The 18,815-nt window shown below is 41.1% G+C and overlaps 2 protein-coding genes and 1 long non-coding RNA gene across 6 annotated transcripts in view; 1 reads left to right on the top strand and 2 right to left on the bottom strand.

The window, feature by feature from the left end:
* The window catches only part of TBC1D22B (TBC1 domain family member 22B), a 73,733-nt gene extending 60,965 nt beyond the window's left edge, over nucleotides 1-12,768 (bottom strand). Inside the window, exons 1-2 of the mRNA XM_032140223.2 lie at nucleotides 12,636-12,768; nucleotides 1,108-1,164 (exon numbers count right to left, since the gene is read on the bottom strand). Coding sequence (XP_031996114.1) covers nucleotides 1,108-1,164; nucleotides 12,636-12,691 — 113 coding nt within the window. The 5' untranslated portion in view covers nucleotides 12,692-12,768. The remainder of the gene's footprint in view (nucleotides 1-1,107; nucleotides 1,165-12,635) is intronic.
* Nucleotides 12,769-12,924: 156 nt separating this feature from the next.
* The window catches only part of TMEM217 (transmembrane protein 217), a 34,550-nt gene continuing 28,659 nt past the window's right edge, over nucleotides 12,925-18,815 (top strand). For all 4 annotated transcript variants that reach the window (XM_058432182.1, XM_032140229.2, XM_058432181.1 and 1 more), the window contains exon 1: nucleotides 12,925-13,041. The gene's annotated coding sequence lies outside the window, so the exon portion shown is untranslated. The remainder of the gene's footprint in view (nucleotides 13,042-18,815) is intronic.
* The window catches only part of LOC116459639 (uncharacterized), a 33,992-nt gene continuing 33,485 nt past the window's right edge, over nucleotides 18,309-18,815 (bottom strand). Inside the window, exon 3 of the long non-coding RNA XR_009211263.1 lies at nucleotides 18,309-18,458. This is a non-coding gene — a long non-coding RNA (uncharacterized LOC116459639). The remainder of the gene's footprint in view (nucleotides 18,459-18,815) is intronic.

Below are 18,815 nucleotides of genomic sequence, written 5' to 3'. Positions count from 1 at the left end.
CCTAACCATTCGGCTTTCATTACAAACAACAACTTTCCCAGAAACTAGTCTCTAAAATTAAGCATGCCCCCAAATAGAGGTCAAAGTTCTTAGAAAATCTCTGAAGGTGACCTATCCCCTCTTTTAAATCCACTGTGGCTCAGTGATGATCCATGAGAGAAAGATGGGATAAGGGATAACTGGGGGTATGGATACACAGCCACACATCCTGGATTTAACCAGAGTCTCTGTTGCATTTGAAATAATGTATTAGAGTTCTACTAGAGAAATAGCCTCCTAAATAGCTTTTATTTATTTTTATTTTTTTTTTTTTGAGGCGGCATCTCACTTTGTTGCCCAGGCTGGAGTGCAATGGCATGATCTCGGCTCACTGCAATCTCCGTCTCCTGGGTTCAAGAGATTCTCATGCCTCAGCCTCCCAAGTAGCTGGGATTACAGGTGCCTGCCACCAACCCAGCCAATTTTTGTATTTTTAGCAGAGACAGGTTTTCACCATGTTGGCCAGGCTGGTCTCAAACTCCTGACCTCAAGTGATCCACCTGCCTCGGCCTCCCAAAGTGCTGGGATTACAGGCGTGAGCCACCATGCCTAAATAGCTTTTAACTCTACTGTACATGTGCCTGGGTCTCTTTGAGGGTGTCAAAGGGAAAGAGGAACTAAAGAATGCCAGCCTACAGTTATATTCTGTTGCCCTAGTTCTCATAGTAAAAGTGAGGAAAAGGTGGCAGACCTACCTATATTCAGAAGCAGTGAGCCTCAGAAACCAGATCTCCTGCTAAAAGATCTGGAGGTCATCAATGTTCTGGTTTCAGGGACAACATTTAATCCATAAAGACCTTTTGACTATTCTCTTTTGACCAAAAAATCCAATGCCAAACCCTACATATACCAGTTCCCAATTTAGGAAAACACAAAATCTCTAATGGGAGTTAATTTCCCATTTAGCAACGGACCATTTGGAAGTAAGAACATTGCTCATCTCCTGGTCCAAAATAGGGCAGAAGAGAAGCTAAAAAAGGTCAAGGTGGAAACTGTCATTTCAACAAAATAAGGGAGGGTATAGGGGTGACAGTGGTAGATAGATAAAAGGAAAATGTCTTGACTTACTTTTTGGTGAGCCGTGGGTCAAGAGGAGGATGCTGTGCTCCATATACAGGCTGAATGCTAAAAGCAAAAAAAAAAAAAGGAAGAAATAAATTGTTAGTTTAGTTAGGAAACTAAATATGCTGGCTGAGTGCCATCTGCATCACAAAATTGGATGAGACTTTGATAAATAGGTTATCTCTAATAACTGTACTCAAGCCATCCCCCAAAGACAGCAATCTACCCATTAAAAAAATATATTTGATAATGTTCATTTTCCCTGGTGAAGTTTCAGTGCCTTACACACCTGTCAGGATGTCCTATGTGTAAAGAAGGCAGGATGGAAAGGTAATGGGCTTTAGAGCTGGAGAAAGCAGAATTCAAATGCCAGTTCTGGCACTCAGTACCACCATGAACTTCCAGCAAGCTTTTTGACTCCTTTGAACCCGTTTTCTTATCTAAAGTGGGAATATTGCCTAATTGAAAGGCTCACTGGGCTTACTGCAGGAGGGGTATAAAGTAACATAACTTGGCCATATCTAGGAAGAAAGAAATATGCATACCCTAAGACCCAGTATTTTCACTCCCAAATATGCATCTTAAGATAAATATATACATATATATATCAGGAGATATACATAAGACTATTCAAAGCACCATGGCTCCTCTTAGCCCCAAACTAGAAATAACACAAATGTCCATCAATAGTGACAAGAGAAATCAATTGCAATATGTTTATATAGTAGAACATTATACCCCAATGATAATATATGTGAAGTAAGGCTTCAAGTAACAATGTGGATGGATCTTACAAATGTCATGTTCAACAAATGAAGTATAAGAATAAATACTGTATGATTCGACTTATACAGCCTTCAAAAACTGACAAAAGTAGTTTCTACTGTTTAGGGATGCATGCAGAGTAATATTATAAAGAAAGAAAGGAGTAAATGACATAAAAGGATATAGTTCTCTCTGGAGGAAAGAAAGGAGGAGACAGCAAATAGACACAGAAGTTTCTGGGGTGTTCACTTTGTGATTATTCGTTAAGCCATCATACCACACATTTGTGCTTCATGTGCTTTTCAGTAATGTATCACAATGGAAGGAAAATGAGCTGCATGGGGTGGCTCACACCTGTAATCCCCGCACTTTGGGAGGCCAGGGCAAAATGACTGCTAGAGCCCAGGAGTTCGAAACCAGCCTGGGCAACAACGTGAGACCCTGTTTCCACAAGAAAATAAAAAATTAGTTGGGCATGGTGCTGCACGTCTGTAGCCTCAGCTACTTGGGAGGCTGAGACGGTGGGATCGCTTGACCCCAGGAGGGTCCAGGCTGCAGTGAGCACACCACTGCACTCCAGCCTGGACCCTGTTGGAAAGGAAAGGGAAAGGGAAGGAAGAGAAGAAAGAAAATGAGAATAAATGACTCAAGAATAACTATATATCAAGCCAAACTACTGTTTAAGTATAAAAGTGAAAAAAAACCTACTTTTCGACATATAAGAACTCAGGGAAAATGTGTTCCTTAACTCCTGCCTGAAGAAGCTGTGAGAGAACAAACTTCAACTAATCATGAGATGGAGAAACCATGGCAAAAGGATTGGTGGAGAGCCCTCAACGGATCCAACCTTACGACTAGGTCTTACATTTGAGGCAAAGAGAATGTCAAAGTAATATAATTGGCAAATGTTAAAAGGAGGAAAAAGTGGACAAATGAAGTGCATTGACTTCTTCATCTTTTACTGACAGGGCTCAGAAGATATTTAAAGCAGATAGCTCAATTTGCAAATCTATGTCACTACCTGCTAACATTAAATCCTAATGTAGATTTGCAAATGTTAATAGACGAATATGTATGTTTTATGATAGAAAATAAAACCAAGAAAAATAATATAATCAACTAGAAGCAGGTGGGAAGAGAGAGGTGAGGAAATATACTTAACTAATTTCATCATTGCTCATGGTAGGGAGCCAACAGGTACTGTCTGAAGAAATACGGTATAAAGTTACACTTATAAACACAATCATTAGACTAAAAAGATAAATCTTCCAAATTATCAGAATATATATATATATATATATACAGAATATATATATATATATATGCCCTCCCGTCAAAAGCAAGCACAGTCCACATAGTGGAAGATTTTTTTAAGAAGAAAATATTTTTAAAAGGCCAAGCATGGTAGCTCACATCTGTAATCCCAGCACTTTGGGACGCTGAGGTGTGAGAATTGCTTGAGGCTAGAAGTTTGACTAGTCTGAGCAACATAGCAAGACCTTGTACCTACAAAAATTTTTAAAAGTAGCCAGCTGTGGTGGTGCATGCTTGTAGTTCTAGCTACTTGGGGGGCTGAGGTGAGAGGATTACCTGAGCCCAAGAGTTTGAGACTACAGTGACCTTTCATCATGTCACTGCACTAGAGCCTGGGCAACAGAGTAAGTCTTTATCTCAAAAAAAAAAAAAAAAAAAAGAGAAAAAAAAGAAGACAAAGAAAATATTAAAAATTGAACTAAAACTAAATAACTAAATATATCAGTTATTCCAATAAATATAAAGGAGCTAACTTACCTATTAAAATAGAAAGGATAATTACCAACAGGAAAGTAGTTAAATAAATTACAGTACATCTTTTAAAAAGAATGAGGCAGTTCTGGCCAGGTGCAGTGGCTCACGCCTGTAATCCCAGCACTTTGGCAGGCCAAAGCAGGCAGATCACCTAAGCTCAGGAGTTCAAGACCAGACTGGCCAACATGGCGAAACCCCATCTCTGCTAAAAAATACAAAAATTAGCCGGGCATGGTGGCAGGTGCCTGTAATCCCAACTACTCAGGAGGCTGAAGCGAGAGAATGGCTTGAGCCGGGGAGACGGAGGTTGCGGTGAGCCGAGATCATGCCACTGCACTCCAGCTTGGTGACAGAGCAAGACTCCGTCTCAAAAAAAAAAAAAAAAAAAAAGAGTGAGGCAGTTCTATATTCACTGACATGAAATAAACTCAGACATTAATTGAAAAAAGATGCAGAACTACATGTATGACACTATTTTTGTAAAAATCTTTAAAATAGATACATGCATTTTATGTATGATTAGGTCTACGTATCTGAAAGAATATCAGAGTATCTGCAAGAATACAACAGACACTGGTAGCAGCAGTTTGGAACAGGACCCAGATGACTGGAAGATGACGGGACACCAAAGAGACTTAGTTTTCACTGCAAACCCTTTCTGATTTAGTATCATGTACAAGTATCACCTTTATAAGAAATACGCAATCTGGAGAAGGTTAGAAGGTTGAAGTGGGATGACATGTCGAAAGCCCTTTAGCACAATTCCTGGTGGGTGGTAAATGCTCACTTAATGTTAAGCAGGAAGTGACGTAGATTTGCAAATGTTCGAACACTACCCAGCAAACACTCAGTGCCCAAGAAACGATTTTCTTCTTCCCTCCCATTTTTATAATTTAATCCATACTCAACATTTAGAAATTGAAACAAGCTTACCAAATTCTTGTTTCACCTAACAGAGGTGATCCTAAAGGATGCTTTTAAATAAAAATATAGCCAATTCAATCACTTTCACATTGATTTCTATTAAGATTTCAGAGGACATCTTATATATAATCTTTAATTTATGAATACAGTCCTTACTTCTTTAGCTATAAGAATCTTTACTCCCTAAACCTCTCTGCAAGATTAATAAGTAATGTGTAAGCTAACTATTACATATACAATACAAACTTTGAAAACAATACTAATTGATGTGTTTAAAGGGTTTCCTAGGCAGAGAGAAAAAAAGAGGAATCGAAGAGTAAAGAGAAAGTTCTGCTGAGAGAGGAACGGGGTGTTAGACACAGACACACCCACCCACCGCAAAAAAAAAAAAAAAACCAAAGGGCTACTGACATGCACATTAGCAGCTGCAAATAATCTAAGAGTACACCTGAATTCTTCAAGCCCACAAGCCCTCCTCACGGTAAAATATAAAATCAGATAAACTGCAGGAAGATCTCAACAGGCCAGTTAGGTAAGGTGACTGGGTAGAAAAATAAGAGAGGGTCCTTAGATCCTCTCCTTAAAGGAGTATTACCATCTGCCAGTAACCCATGCAGGAAAAAAAGCAAACCTAATTTGTGCAGGCTGAAGGGCCAGAGGCCATCAATTTCCATCTAGGAAAGGAATCTTAAAATCACAGTAGACTATTTTTTAAAGCTGTCAGCCCAAGGTGCTGGCACAGCCAGGAAGGCTAAGATAAATGATGGACTTCATCGACAAAGGTATCAGAGCTCAAATTGAATTTGTTAACATATTCTTGAACTAAACCATGATGTATTTAAACCTGGAACACTTTGAATAAATCAGTTTATTGCAGCTTAAAAAAGACAGGCAAGAAGTCAGAAAAGAGAAACCAAGATGATCACAGAGACTAAATGGAGATAGACCAGAAGAGCCCAATGATTAAGGTGCTCAATTTCCTGACGTTTATAATTCACCTATCACTGTCTGTACCATCCCTACTCCTTCCAAACCCAAACTCAGCTCTAAGAAAGACTGATCTCCACTCCACCTTCCAAACTTATTAAACCCATCATTAAATATGGCTCTTTTCCCTACTTGGAATGCTTTTCTATTTTCTATATCCTTTTTCAAAATTGTATCCATCCTGTAACATTCTCTTCAAATTCTACACCCCTCATGAAGTCAACTTCATGGGAACATATGGGAAGTCAACTTCCCATATCCCTACCCCCAGCACCTACTAACTCATGTCTTCTTTAGTTCCCTAACATACATAAATTAGGGCTTATATTACTTTTTAAAAATAAACTAGATTTAGATCATAATATAAGACACAATCAGGGCTGGGCGTGGTGGCTCACGCCTGTAATCCCTGCACTTTGGGAGGCCGAGGCAGGCAGACCACTTGAGTCCAGCAGTTCGAGACTGGCCTGGCCAACATAGCGAAACCCCATCTCTACTAAAAATAAAAATTAGCTGGGCTTGGTGGCACACACCTGTAATCCCAGCTATTCAGGACACTGAGGCACAAGAATTGCTTGAGTCTGGGAGGCAGAGGTTGCGGTGAGCCAAGATCATGCCATTGCACTCCAGCCAGGGCAACAAGAGTGAAACCCCGTGTCAAAAACAAAAAACAAAACAAAACAAAAAACCCTGGCATACCCCTCCCTCTCTTCCTAGGAAGTCACTCTATTGGATCTGGCATTTTTCACACTCACTTTTATATTTTTATTTTCTATGTATGTATCCTTAAATAATGTACGATTTTGCATGTTTTTTAAACTTTATATAAATAACATCACACTGTAAATATGACTTATTTTGACTCTAAATCATGTTACTTTAAATTTTACTTAATTCCATGGTTAACTGGCTGATCTCTCCAACACAAGTTAAAAAAATACAAAACATGTGCTCTAACATAAGTGAAAAAGCATTTGACATTTTCAAACACAAAGAAAAGTGCAGAAAATGATATAATAAACATCCACGAACCCATCACTCGTTAACATCTGTCACATTTCATTTAAGAAAAAAAGTGTTAGGCCGGTCATAGCGGCTCACACCTGTAATCCCAGCACTTTGGGAGGCCAAGGTGGTTGGGTCATGAGGTCAGGAGATCAAGACTATCCTGGCCAAAATGGTGAAACCCCATCTCTACTAAAAATACAAAAAAATGAGCTGGGCGTGGTGGCACACATCTGCAGTCCCAGCTACTCGGGAGGCCAAGGCAGGAGAATCGCTTGAACCCGGGAGGCAGAAGTTGCAGTGAGCGGAGATCGGGCCACTGCACTCCAGCCTGGCAACAGAGTAAGACTCCATCTCAAAAAAACAAAACAAAACAAAACAAAAACAAAGTGTTAGACTACTGATGCCCCAATTGCAGTCCCTAGTCCTGTTCCTTCACTTCCCAAGAGATAACAATTACTCTGAAATTGGAGGGAACTCCTCCCATCTGTTTTTATACCTCTACATATATTCACAGATCCATAAACAACACACAGTATTTTTTATGTTTTTAAACTTCACATAAAAGACTGCACCTTGTACATATCTTTCTACATCTTGCTCTTTGCATTCAACAATGTGTTTTCACCCAATTCCACTTTTAAGTTTGTCTGATTACAAATGTAACATATGTTTAGTGGAAAAACCAGAAAGTCAGTCATACACAGCATATTCTCCAGGGGAAGCCATGATGCCAAGCAGATTTTTTAGCTCCTAGAAAGCCATAGTGGTGCCATATCTTTTTCTGTAGCCCCCTTGCCACCTGGCAGAGCACGATACATACCAGCAGGCACTTAACAATATTTAGTAAGTGAAGATTAGATCTCTACAAAACGTAGGCCTCCACTTAAGCTAAACCTAAAAACCAGAGGTTAGTTAACACACTGCATCTTGAAGAAATCACACCACATATGCAGAGAAAAGAATGCCATGGAATATGCTGCCACGCAGACAAAATGGAACAGAAGTTCTGATTAACCTCCGTCACTCTCTTTAATAAAACCAACATCATAGAATGTATTGACATAGCTGTTTTGCCTAGTTGAAACAGTGCAAACATCTTGGTAGGAAAAATCAACAGGTGTTTGTTTAGCACTGATAAGAGAGCTAGCGCAAATATGGGAAAAAGACCTATCAAATGTAAATGCCAAACGTGTCGGCAACTGATCTAGGTTCACACACTCACTCCACATTAGTCTTACAGAACAGGTGATCTATGCTGTTTCAATGATTATTTAGTGTCTTCTAGTCACTCACTCTACCAGTAAAACATCTCCAAGCCAAGAACAAGTTGTAATGTACCTGCCCAGGCAGGCTGTGACTTTTACACTAAGTCTCCTATCAGATTCATTATTATTTTAGGATTGGCTTCAAGTTCTTAACTTGGCCTCTCTTTCTAACAATGAAGGGCCTGGAAGACTTAGGTAATTTGGATTTTGGCCAGACGCAGAGGCTCACGTCTGTAATCCCAACACTTTGGGAGGATGAAGTGGGCAGATTGCCTGAGCCCAGGAGTTCATGACCAGCCTAGGCAACATGGCAAGACCTGTCTCTACAAAAAATACAAAAATTAGCCAGGGCTGGGCACGGTGGTTCACACCTGTAATCTCAGAACTTTGGGAGGCTGAGGTGGGCTTGAGGTCAAGAGTTCAAGACCAGCCTGGCCAACATGGCGAAACCCCCTTCTCTACTAAAAATACAAAAAATTAGCTGGGCGTGGTAGCATGTGCCTGTAATCCCAGCTACTCAGGAGGCTGAGGCAGGAGAATTGTTTAAACCTGGGAGGCAGAGGCTGCAGTGAGCCGAGATCATGCCACTGCACTCCAGCTTGGGCAACAGAGGGAGACCCTATCTCAAAAAAAAAAAAAAAAAAAAATGGTGATTTTCTTTTTTTTTCTCCTGTGCCCAAGCTCTAGACACACACATACATACACACACTGACCAAAGCTTTTTTTTTTCCCCCACAGGTTTGTGCCACCAAGCCCAGCTAATTTTTTTGTGTGTTTTTAGTAGAGATGGAGTTTCACCATGTTGGCCAGGCTGGTCTTGAACTCCTGACCTCAAATGATCTGCCTGTTTCAGCCTCCCAAAGTGCTGGGATTACAGGTGTGAGCCACCACACCCAGCCAGATCAAATCTTTTCAAAGCTTTTCAATTTCAGTTTCAAAAACTGAAGCAAGGAGAGAAAACAAAAATGATAGCTACTATCATCGTAACTATCATTCTTATAATAGCTAATATTATTGTGTACCTTCTAACCAATTATTATGTATTATCTCATTTAATCCTCATAACAGCCCCATGGAGCAGATACTCTGTCCCTGTTTTAGAGATGGGTAGACTGATGCATTGAGGGGTTAATTAAATCCCGTAAGATCACATAGCTAGAAAGCAGAGCTGGGATTTTAACCTAGGCAGTCAGATTTCAGAGCCTGAATTTTTTTTTTTTTTTTTTTTTTTTTTGAGACGGACTCTCGCTCTGTTGCCCAGGCTGGAGCGGAGTGACGCAATCTCAGTTCACTGCAACCTCCACCTCCCAGGTTCAAGAGATTCTTGGGCATCAGCCTCCTGAGTAGCTGGGACTACAGGCGCACACTACCACGCCCAGCTAATTTGTATTTTTAGTAGAGATGAGGGGGGTTTCACCATGTTGGCCAGGCTGGTCTCGAACTCCTGGCCTCAAGTGATCCACCTGCCTCAGCCTTCCAAAATTCTGGGATTACAGGCCACCACACCTGCCAAAGACTGCATTCTTAACGACAGTGGTACAGATTGCCTCTTACCTTCTAGGCATCAATACAATGACCGTTTGATGTGCTAAGTACATGGGGCTCATGTGAATAACTGAGAGAACTTAAAAAGATGCTTAGTTCCACCAAGTTACCACATGACCCAGCAATTCCACTCCTATTTATCAGCAGAAGAATAGAAAATATATATCCAAAGAAAAACTTGTGCATAAATGTTCATAAAAGCATTATTCACAATAGCCCAAAAGTGAAAACAATTCAAATATCCATCAACTGATGAATGAACAAAATGTGGTGTATCTACACTACAGAGTATTATTCAGCCATAAAATGGAATGAAGTACTGATACATACTACAGCATGGACAAGCCTGAAATCACTGGGCTTAATAAAAGAAGCTACTCCCAAAAGGCCTCATATCATATTACTCCATATATATAAAATGCCCAAAAGAGGTAAATCCACAGAAATAGAAAGTAGATTAGTAGTTACCAGGATCTGGAGTGGGGTGGATGGGGAGTGACTGTAAACAGCTACGTAGTTTCTTTTCGGGATGATGAAAATGTTCTGAAATTAGTGGTGATGGTTGCAAAAACCATCTATACTATAAATGAATATACTAAATACCACTGAATTGTACACTTTAAAAGAGTGAATTTTATGGTATGTGAATTATATCTCAATAAAGCTGCTATTTTTAAAAAGAATGTTTCATTCATTTGCAACTTGTTATTTTATTTAATAAAATTTCTATTTGTTGTCACTAAGGTTGTTGGATCATGATCAGACAAATGGAAAGAACCCTGTCATCGCTTTTATTTTTCACCTTTCAATTTGCAAAGAAGAGTAAACTAGTTTCATTTCCAAGTTGCCATGCATCTAGTACAGTCATTTGTGTCATTTCCCCACCCAGGAGAAAGTTTTTCTTCTCTAAGACCAAAACAGCACAGATGCAAAAGTTCTGTTCTTGAGAAAATGCCCTAACATTTTCTTAAATCAAAGTACCTTTCTATCTAAAAGAACCTTAATTTTCTCCCATGACCAGAGACTCGTGGGCTTCACTGCTAAAAGCACACAGCTGAACAATGTTTTTCTTTACCAAGTAAGGTACTAAAAACTATTATGAATCGTGACAATATTTGAATACGTTAAAACAAACAGTGAAGACAATGACCTGGGGTAAGGATCTGAGTAACATTCTTTTAAATGTTCACTTGCTCTAATAATGACAGTAATGTTAATAACTACTGTTTTTTGAGCAACTATAATGTGCTAAATAAACACTGTCCTAGGTTCTTTACAAATAGGGTATTTCACTCAGTCCCCACAGTAACTCTGAGGAAAGTATTTTTACTTTTCATTTCATAGATAAGGAAATTGAGGCCTAGAGAGATTATTTGTCTTGGTCACACATACAAGAGAGCCCAAATAGTAACCCAAGTCTTCCTGAACTTGAAAGTTCTCTATTTCTCTATATTCTTCAAAATGAAAAAGGAATCCAGAAACTTGAAGAAACTGAAAAGACTTCTCTTCCTATCTCAGAAAAGTAGTGCTGTAAAAAAGTTGACTGTTCTTATAGTCAAATACAGGAAATATAGGAAAAAAAGATTGTTAATAGCAACCGGCAGTCAGAAGGCACAGAAGCCCATGCCATGTCCCACATCTCTTACACTGCTTCCTGATAGAACAGTCTTCCTATTGATTCTGATTATAATCTTAAGATGTCAAAACTTAATGATCTCACTATGGAAAACCCCAAAGAATAGCAGTTAGCACAACTAGAGAGCTCACTAGACCAGGAAGGAAAAGGAATCAGTTGGCAGGAAGTGTGCTTACCTAAAAACACAGAACATCTTTAACAGTAATTTTAACACTGTAAGTCCACAGCACTTTAATCTGAAGTTATCTTTGCATTCCTTTCTATTACTTTAATAAGTATTACTAAAAGCTGATTTCCACCTTATTCTCCATATGTCTACTAGGATCCTTAATAAAATAAGACTCTTGGTGGGGCATGGTGGCTAATGCCTGTAATCCCAACACTTTGGGAGGCCAAGGCAAGAGGATCACTGGAGGCCAGGAGTCAGAGACCAGCCCTGGCCAGATAGTCGGACCTTGTCTCTATTTCATTAAAAAAATAAAAATAAAAAATTAAGGCTCTTACCTAGCCACTATTGACCCTTATCTCTCTCTCGCTTTAAAAAAAAAAAAGTCACGAGTTCAAAAGACTATCCCAGAAGGAAAAAATCTGAATCCATTAGAAAAGGTAGCACAGGGGGCACAACCAAACATGAATTTCATCACCAAGTAGACTGTAGCTGGCAGAAATCTTAAACTCACGACTGAAATACACACTCTTCCTTATACTTCTCAGGACTTTGCCCAAAATAAACTGAAACAGTAAACCAACAGTAGATTGATGGATGGATAATTTGCCAAAAGTCTCAACATACACCAAAAAGAGGGTGGGGGTAGTCTTAGGAGGTCTGCTCTCCAGTTAAACAACTGAATAAACGAATTTAGTGTAATGCACTAAATTCGTTTATTCTTCAGTTGTTTAACTGGAGCAGACCTCCTAAGACTACCCCCACCCTAAGACTACCCCCACCCTCTTTTTGGTGTATGTTGCATTACAAAGCAGGGGAGGAAGAAGTCACTTGGGGTTGGACAAATCCTTAGAAAATGCCAAAGGAATAACTGATTCTGTGGTCATCTTGTAATAATTCCTAGTGGGAAAGGGCCAACTCAAGATAAAGTAAGGTCGGGTTTGAGAATCGTCCTCACTTTTCCTGCCTAACCCTCTCGGCAGACGGCCCCAAACTCCCACCAGAATCCTTCGGGTAAGTGCCGAGCTCGGGGAGCAAGGGAAGGAGCCATCCTCGAGCGACCAACCACCTGTGCGTGGTGGAGACCCCTGAGAGGGAGTCCTAATTAGAGTGGGAAGCAGCTCTGGGGAGGAACCTCCGAGACCAGGGCCGACACTGACTACTCACCCAACTCCACTCCCCTTCACGCCCAATCTTCGGCCACCTTCCCGCTGAGGTCACCCCTCCTGAAACCTCCGCCCCCAGACCCCGGTCTACACCCACATCCAGCCGTCCACAAAGCTCGCTGTTCGCTCCTCTGCCTGACAGCTGCCCTGCGGCCACCAGGCAGCCCCAGCTTCCCCAAATCAGTCTTCCGGCCTCTGTGGCGCCCCAGGCCCGCGGGATTTAGGGATTAGGATCTGGAAGGGTTTGGTCCAATCCCCTCTCCCTCTCAGCGTCCTGGGCTCACCTCCCCGGCAGCTTAGCGCTCCTCTTCCAAAACTGCTTGCTGTTCTCAGCGGCCATTGCTCTGGCCGGGGGAAGGCCTTGTAGGCGGGCCAAGGGGTTGCCCGGCAAGATGCCCCCAGACCCCGCAATCTGAGGGCCAACCCAGGCCGCTTCCCCGCCGCCGGTCACCCGCTCCCAGCTCCGGGGGACGCCATCTTGGATGTGGGCACCCCTCCACCCAGCACCGCTGCCATTGGTGGGCTGCGCAAACCGTGGACGGATCGACCAATCGGGAGCCGGAATCCTGCAGGCCGCTGAAGCCAACCGGTAACGTCAGGGGCTGGGCACACAGGTGGACGGGGTAGACGGAGCTTGGACGAGCAGAGAGGCGGGGCTCAAAGTTCCTACCCGCGAGAGGGAAGAAGCAGGTAAAGAAAGGGACCTATGGGAAGGAAGAGAGGGGATTATCTTCTTCGTGAGGAATGAAGTTCCTTAGTCTAATATTTTTTGGCAAGAGAAAGCATACTATGTATTTATATATAGGAATCTTTGACCTAAAAGTAAGGGCCCATGTGTTGGTTGTGGCCCATTTTTAACCTCTCTCAATTCAATGACACTCTGGTTATTACCCTCCCTTCCTCATTCCGTTTACATGTCCATTCGTTTTGCTGAAGGAAGGTCAGCAGGGACTCGATAGCCCGGGATTGCTAACTGTTCAACACGTGAGCAACGGTTCATCAGAGTCTCCCTCTCCCTCTGTTTATTGAAAACGATTGAAGGACTTGTGCTGTGGGTGAAAAATTCAAATGATCTAATCCCTATGTCAATCCATAACTCTCACTTTCTGACTATGCTAACAGTGTATAGGAAATGGTTTATAATAGCTGTCCGACTCAGATTACCAAATACCATTTCTTTGAAGGACACAGTATTGCTCCATCGTGTGAATCACAAAGTTAAGGATGTATATCCTCCCGGCCCCACCAACATCCTTAATTTCCCGTGTTAATCTATTATAAATCTTGCACCCTTGAATTTATTTTCAATCTAATTTTCCCAGACAATGAGATTTAGTATTAGCATTTTGAATCCTTTGAATGTCTTGTCAGTGTTTTTTGCTGGTTTTGAGTTTCTGTGGTTGTATTCCGTGGTGATTTGGAGAGAGAGGGAAGGCGGGCACCAGTCCAGAGTGGTTTTTGTCCCTTCGAAGGACTGCTGAGGTGGGCTGCATGTCCCCCACCCCCACCCCCACCCTCCATTTACAGCTACCACATGTACTTCCACATATTGGAGAATACTTAAAGACCCGATCCCTGGCCCCAACCAAAGAAGGACCTTCTTTTATATGTCCTCCAACGACGGTTTCTTCATTACTCCCATTTTCAAGCTTCTTTTGTCCCCTAATTTTAGAATTATAGGATTGGATGACAAGGGCTATTTTTACTTCCTCTGAGTCTTTCATGCTATAAAAGCATCTTATCTTCTTTATGGGCATTTAACCTAGAGATAAAAGCCCCTCTATTCTTTTAATCATTTTACCTGCCTTTCTCTGGCACTTCTTTTTCTTAGGATGCAGTGACCAGCACTGCACACTAAGCCCAAAGAGGGACGTACTGAGGCTTTGTTAAGGCTGATGTTTTGTCTTTATTCTGCATAGCCAGACCTTTTGCTGGCTGTTTGGACTTTAGAAGAGTTGATGTCTTGAAGGAGTAATCTAAAACAACTTCTAGATTCCTTACCTTGGTGGCAACCACCAGGTCAGAGTTCATTGTCTTAAAGGTATCCTCTGAATTGTCTTCCCCTATGTGAGCTGCCATACACTCATCCATGTGACAAGATACCTGCCACTTTCCAGCTTATGCACGTGGCTTTAGAGATGTTCCAGAAGCTGCTCCCTATTGATTTGACATTTTACTATGTGGAAAGCAAAGTACAATTTGTGTACCTAGACATATCTCAAAATACTCCTTTTTCTTAATCTTTTATGAAGTGTTAAATGACACTGATTCCCAGGGGGTGTTGTTAACAGTGCTCAACCCAGAAAAGCCCTGTTATTTCTACAGTTTGTTTTCTATATCACTTTCCCCTCCAAGATTTTTTAAAAATTCACATCAGTTACCTTGTGATGACTTTTTAAACAAGGAAAGTGAGATTTTTGGAACCTTTTTCAGCACTACCACTTGGTCACCCTAATCTTCACCAACCACACACCTGCTTACAGCAGCCTGCTCTTTGGCTCTCTGCTTCCACTCTTACCCCTTTAGAACCCATTCCCCATATACCAGCCAGAGATACCTTTTTTTTTTTTTTTTTGAGACCAGGTCTTGCCCTGTCACCCAAGCTGGAGTCCAGTGACATGATCTCAGCACACTACAACCTCCACCTCCCAGGCTCAGGCAATCCTCCCACATCAGCCTCCTGAGTAGCTGGGACTAACAGGCACATACCACCATGGCCAGATAATTTTTTTGTATTTTTGTAGAGATGAAGTTTCACCATGTTGCCCAGGCTGGTCTCATACTCCTGAACTCAAGCAATTCACCACTTTTGGCCTCCCAGAGAGCTAGTATTACAGGTGGGAGCCATCGCACCCAGCCCAGAGACACCCTGTTAAAATGTAGACCATATCATGTCACTCCTCTGCTCAAAACCTTGCAATGGCCCCCATTGTACTTGGCATAAAATCCAAGCTCCTTAAAGACCCTACATGACTTGGCTCCACTCACCTCTCCAGTCTCATCTCATTATGCTTTCTTTCTTGCTTAATCTGCTCCAGCCATGCCCATTGGTCTTATTGCCTGGCTCTATTTTTCTTTAAAGCACTGTCACTACAGGCCATATTATGTACTTGTTTGCTGTCCATCTCCATCCCTTAAAATAGAGGCCCCCTATCTGTTGCCTGTTAGGAACCAGGCCGCACAGCAGGAGGTGAGCGGTGGGTGGGCATGCAATCATTACTGCCAGAGCTCCGCCTCCTGTCAGATCAGCAGCAACAGCAGATTCTCATAGGAGTTTGAACCCTACTGTGAACTGCTCATGCAAGGGATCTAGGTTGCGTTGCGCACTCCTTATGACAATCTAATGCCTTGTGATTTGAAGTGGAACCATTTCATCCTTTAACCCTCCTCCCCCAAAATTTTCGTGGAAAAGTTGTCTTCCATGAAACTGGTCCCAGGTGCCAAAAAGGTTGGGGACTGCTGCCCTAGAGATTGTGAACCCCACTAAGACTGAGACTTTGTCTTGTTCCCTGCTGTATTCGCAGCACCTAGAATAGTGTTTGGAACATAGTGAGTGCTTAGTAAATATTTACTGAGTGAAAGAAGGGAGAATATAAATATTTCTTGTCTTTCGATTCTATGTTGTTCACATATTTTTTTGTTAGGAAAGATGATAGAAACAGTGTTTCCTAACCCCTAGTAGGATGTGTCCACTTTACCAATGATTCTACATCCCTGCCTACATCCTCGGCTGAAGAACAGTCTTCTCTGAGAAAGATTGTATTCTTCAAACTCTTTTGCAGCTTCAAAGGAATGTGCCTGTACCTGGAATAATGAGGGAGGGAGGCCACCCACCTAGTCAGGAGATCAGTTGGTAGCTGTCATCAAAGGGCTGATAGGTATGGCAGCCACCCTTGCTCAGCAAGAGGTGTAAATCATTGGTTTGAGGTTCCCAAGGGGTCCTTAGAGGCCTTCTGATGGAGGTCCTTCTTGGCAGACGTTCACTGGTCCACTAGACCAGTGCTTCCTATACTATATTGCACATGTGAATCACTGAGGATTATATTAAAAACCTAGATTCTGATTCAGGAGATCTGAGGTGGAGCCTACAACTCAGAATTTCTAACAAGCTCCCAGGTGACACTGATGCTGCTGATCCATGGACCTCACTTTGTAGATCTTCTATTACTAACACAGTATGGCCTGTGATTGTTTAATTTATCTCAAGAGTTTATTTTGAAACTGTAAGTAGAGGCTTCTGCAAGTTTTTACTCCCCCCTCAACTTAATCTTCATTCAAAAGAGGGTTAAACAACTTAAAATGTGGCAAAGTATAGTTAAGGGATGAGATATGCCTGGGTTGACTGTGGACTCAAAAGAGGTAGGCATATCCCAACCCTTAGAGAAAGTTTTATGAAAGAGATAATCCTTGAGTAGGGGGAGAAAAGGAAAGAGAAAGGCCTGAAGAACTATAGGAGGAAAGTCACTTCAGGACAGGAGCTCCAATGGGAAGATAAAAATAGAGAAAAAAGCCTTTGGACTTACAGAGAAATCACTGGCAGACTTTAACCTTAGCAAAGGAGTGGAGTGGAAGGAAGGAAGTAGACACTGTGATGAGGGGAAGGGTTAAGAAATGAGAGCAAGAAGCAGCCCTCACAGTGCACTGTGCAATGTTGGGCCACCTAAGAGATAGTGAGGTCAAGCTGGGATTTAACAGCAAGAGAGCTTTATAGTATCTAAACAACCACTGTAAGAGCCAATGGCAGAGATCAGTTATATTAGAGAAGGCAAGGGGATAAACAAAAAGACTGAAAAAGTAAGAGGTTATAGGAATAAAGAGAGGAAGAGAAAGTTTTTAGAATTTGGGGGATGAAGGGAAAACTAGGTATTTCATTCCTAAGAATTTATTCTAAGAAAAGAAGTCACCGTACCTGGCAAGAAGAAAGGGGAAAATCTCTGTGTACAAAGATATTCTTTGCCTTGCAACCAATAATAAACAGGGGAAAATGAAAAGAATATGAAGACTTAAACATGAGAAGGCAGTTACGTAAATTAAGGTGTGCAGTTTATAAACTTGAACGATGTTACACCATTAAAGAGGGCAGATTTGAATGCTACACATAGCACATCAAAAAGGTGTATGAAATGATGTACAGCAGGGAAAAGGTAGAATATAAAATATCTTTGCATGATTTCAATAAGAATATATGGGTTTTGTCAAAGATTGGAAGAAAACGTGGAAAAATTAAGCAAATTTTGGTAGAGGGTAGAATTATACATCTTGGTACTTCTGGAACTTTTCTTTAATGTCACCATTTTTTAATATTATAAAATATACATCGCCTGGGTACAGTAGCTCATACCTGCAATCCCAGCACTTTGGGAGGCTGAGGCAGGTGGATCACTTGAGCTCAGGAGTTCGAGAGCAGCCTGGGCAACATGACAAAATCCCATCTCTATCAAAAATACAAAAAATTAGTGGAGTGTGGTGGTACACACTTGTGGTCCCAGCTACTCAGAGGCTGAGGTAGGAGGATCACTTGAGCCCAGGAGGCGGGGGTTACAGTGAGCCAAGATTGTGCCATTGCACTCCAGCCTGGGTGACAGAGTGAGATCCTGTCAAAAAAAAAAAAAAAAAATATATATATATATATATATACACACACAGACACATACATACACCACACACACACACCCCTCACACCCCTCACAACATATACATGTTGACATATATGTGTGTGTATGCATATATATGCATACATGTATATGTATGTTATGTATGTATACATATATGTATATATGTCAACCAGGGGTTGACAAGCTTCTTATGTCAAGGGCAGGATTGTAGATATTTTTAGGCCTTGCCAGCCATATGGTCTCTGTTGCAGCTATTCATCTCTGCCATTGTAGTGTGAAAGCAACCATAAACAATAAATAAGCTCTCAGGGCTGTGTTCTAATAAAACTTATTTTATCCACATTGAAATTTGAACTTTATGTTACATGTCATGGAATATTATTCTTCTTTCAAGTTTTTCAACAATTAAAAAATGTAAAATCCATTTTTATCTCCTAGGTCATATAAAAATAGCATACCAGATTTGGCCCATCATTGGTAATTTGCCATCTCCTGCAATAAATAATAAAGAACAAATAAGAAAAAGATTAATAAACAAAAAATCTTAAAATATAATTAAAGTTCCATTTTGTTCCTCTCTGATCTCATTCCCCTCCCTCTCTCCAGTGGAAACCATGATCCTGAGGTACATGTTCAGCATTCCCATGCGTGTTTTACAGTTTTATTACATATGTGTGTATCCATAAACAACATGTTTTTCATGTTTTGAAACTTTATAAATAACATCGTACTGTACATATGCTTCAGCAACTGGCTTTTTCACTCAACATTCTGTTAATACATTGAGCTCTAGTTTACTCATCTTAACTGCAATATATCATTCCATTATGTGAATATTCCTCAATTCTC

This window comes from Hylobates moloch, unplaced genomic scaffold, assembly GCF_009828535.3.
Source record: "Hylobates moloch isolate HMO894 unplaced genomic scaffold, HMol_V3 SCAFFOLD_20, whole genome shotgun sequence".
Lineage (NCBI taxonomy): Eukaryota > Metazoa > Chordata > Mammalia > Primates > Hylobatidae > Hylobates > Hylobates moloch.
This window is presented reverse-complemented; position numbering and strand designations above follow the sequence as displayed.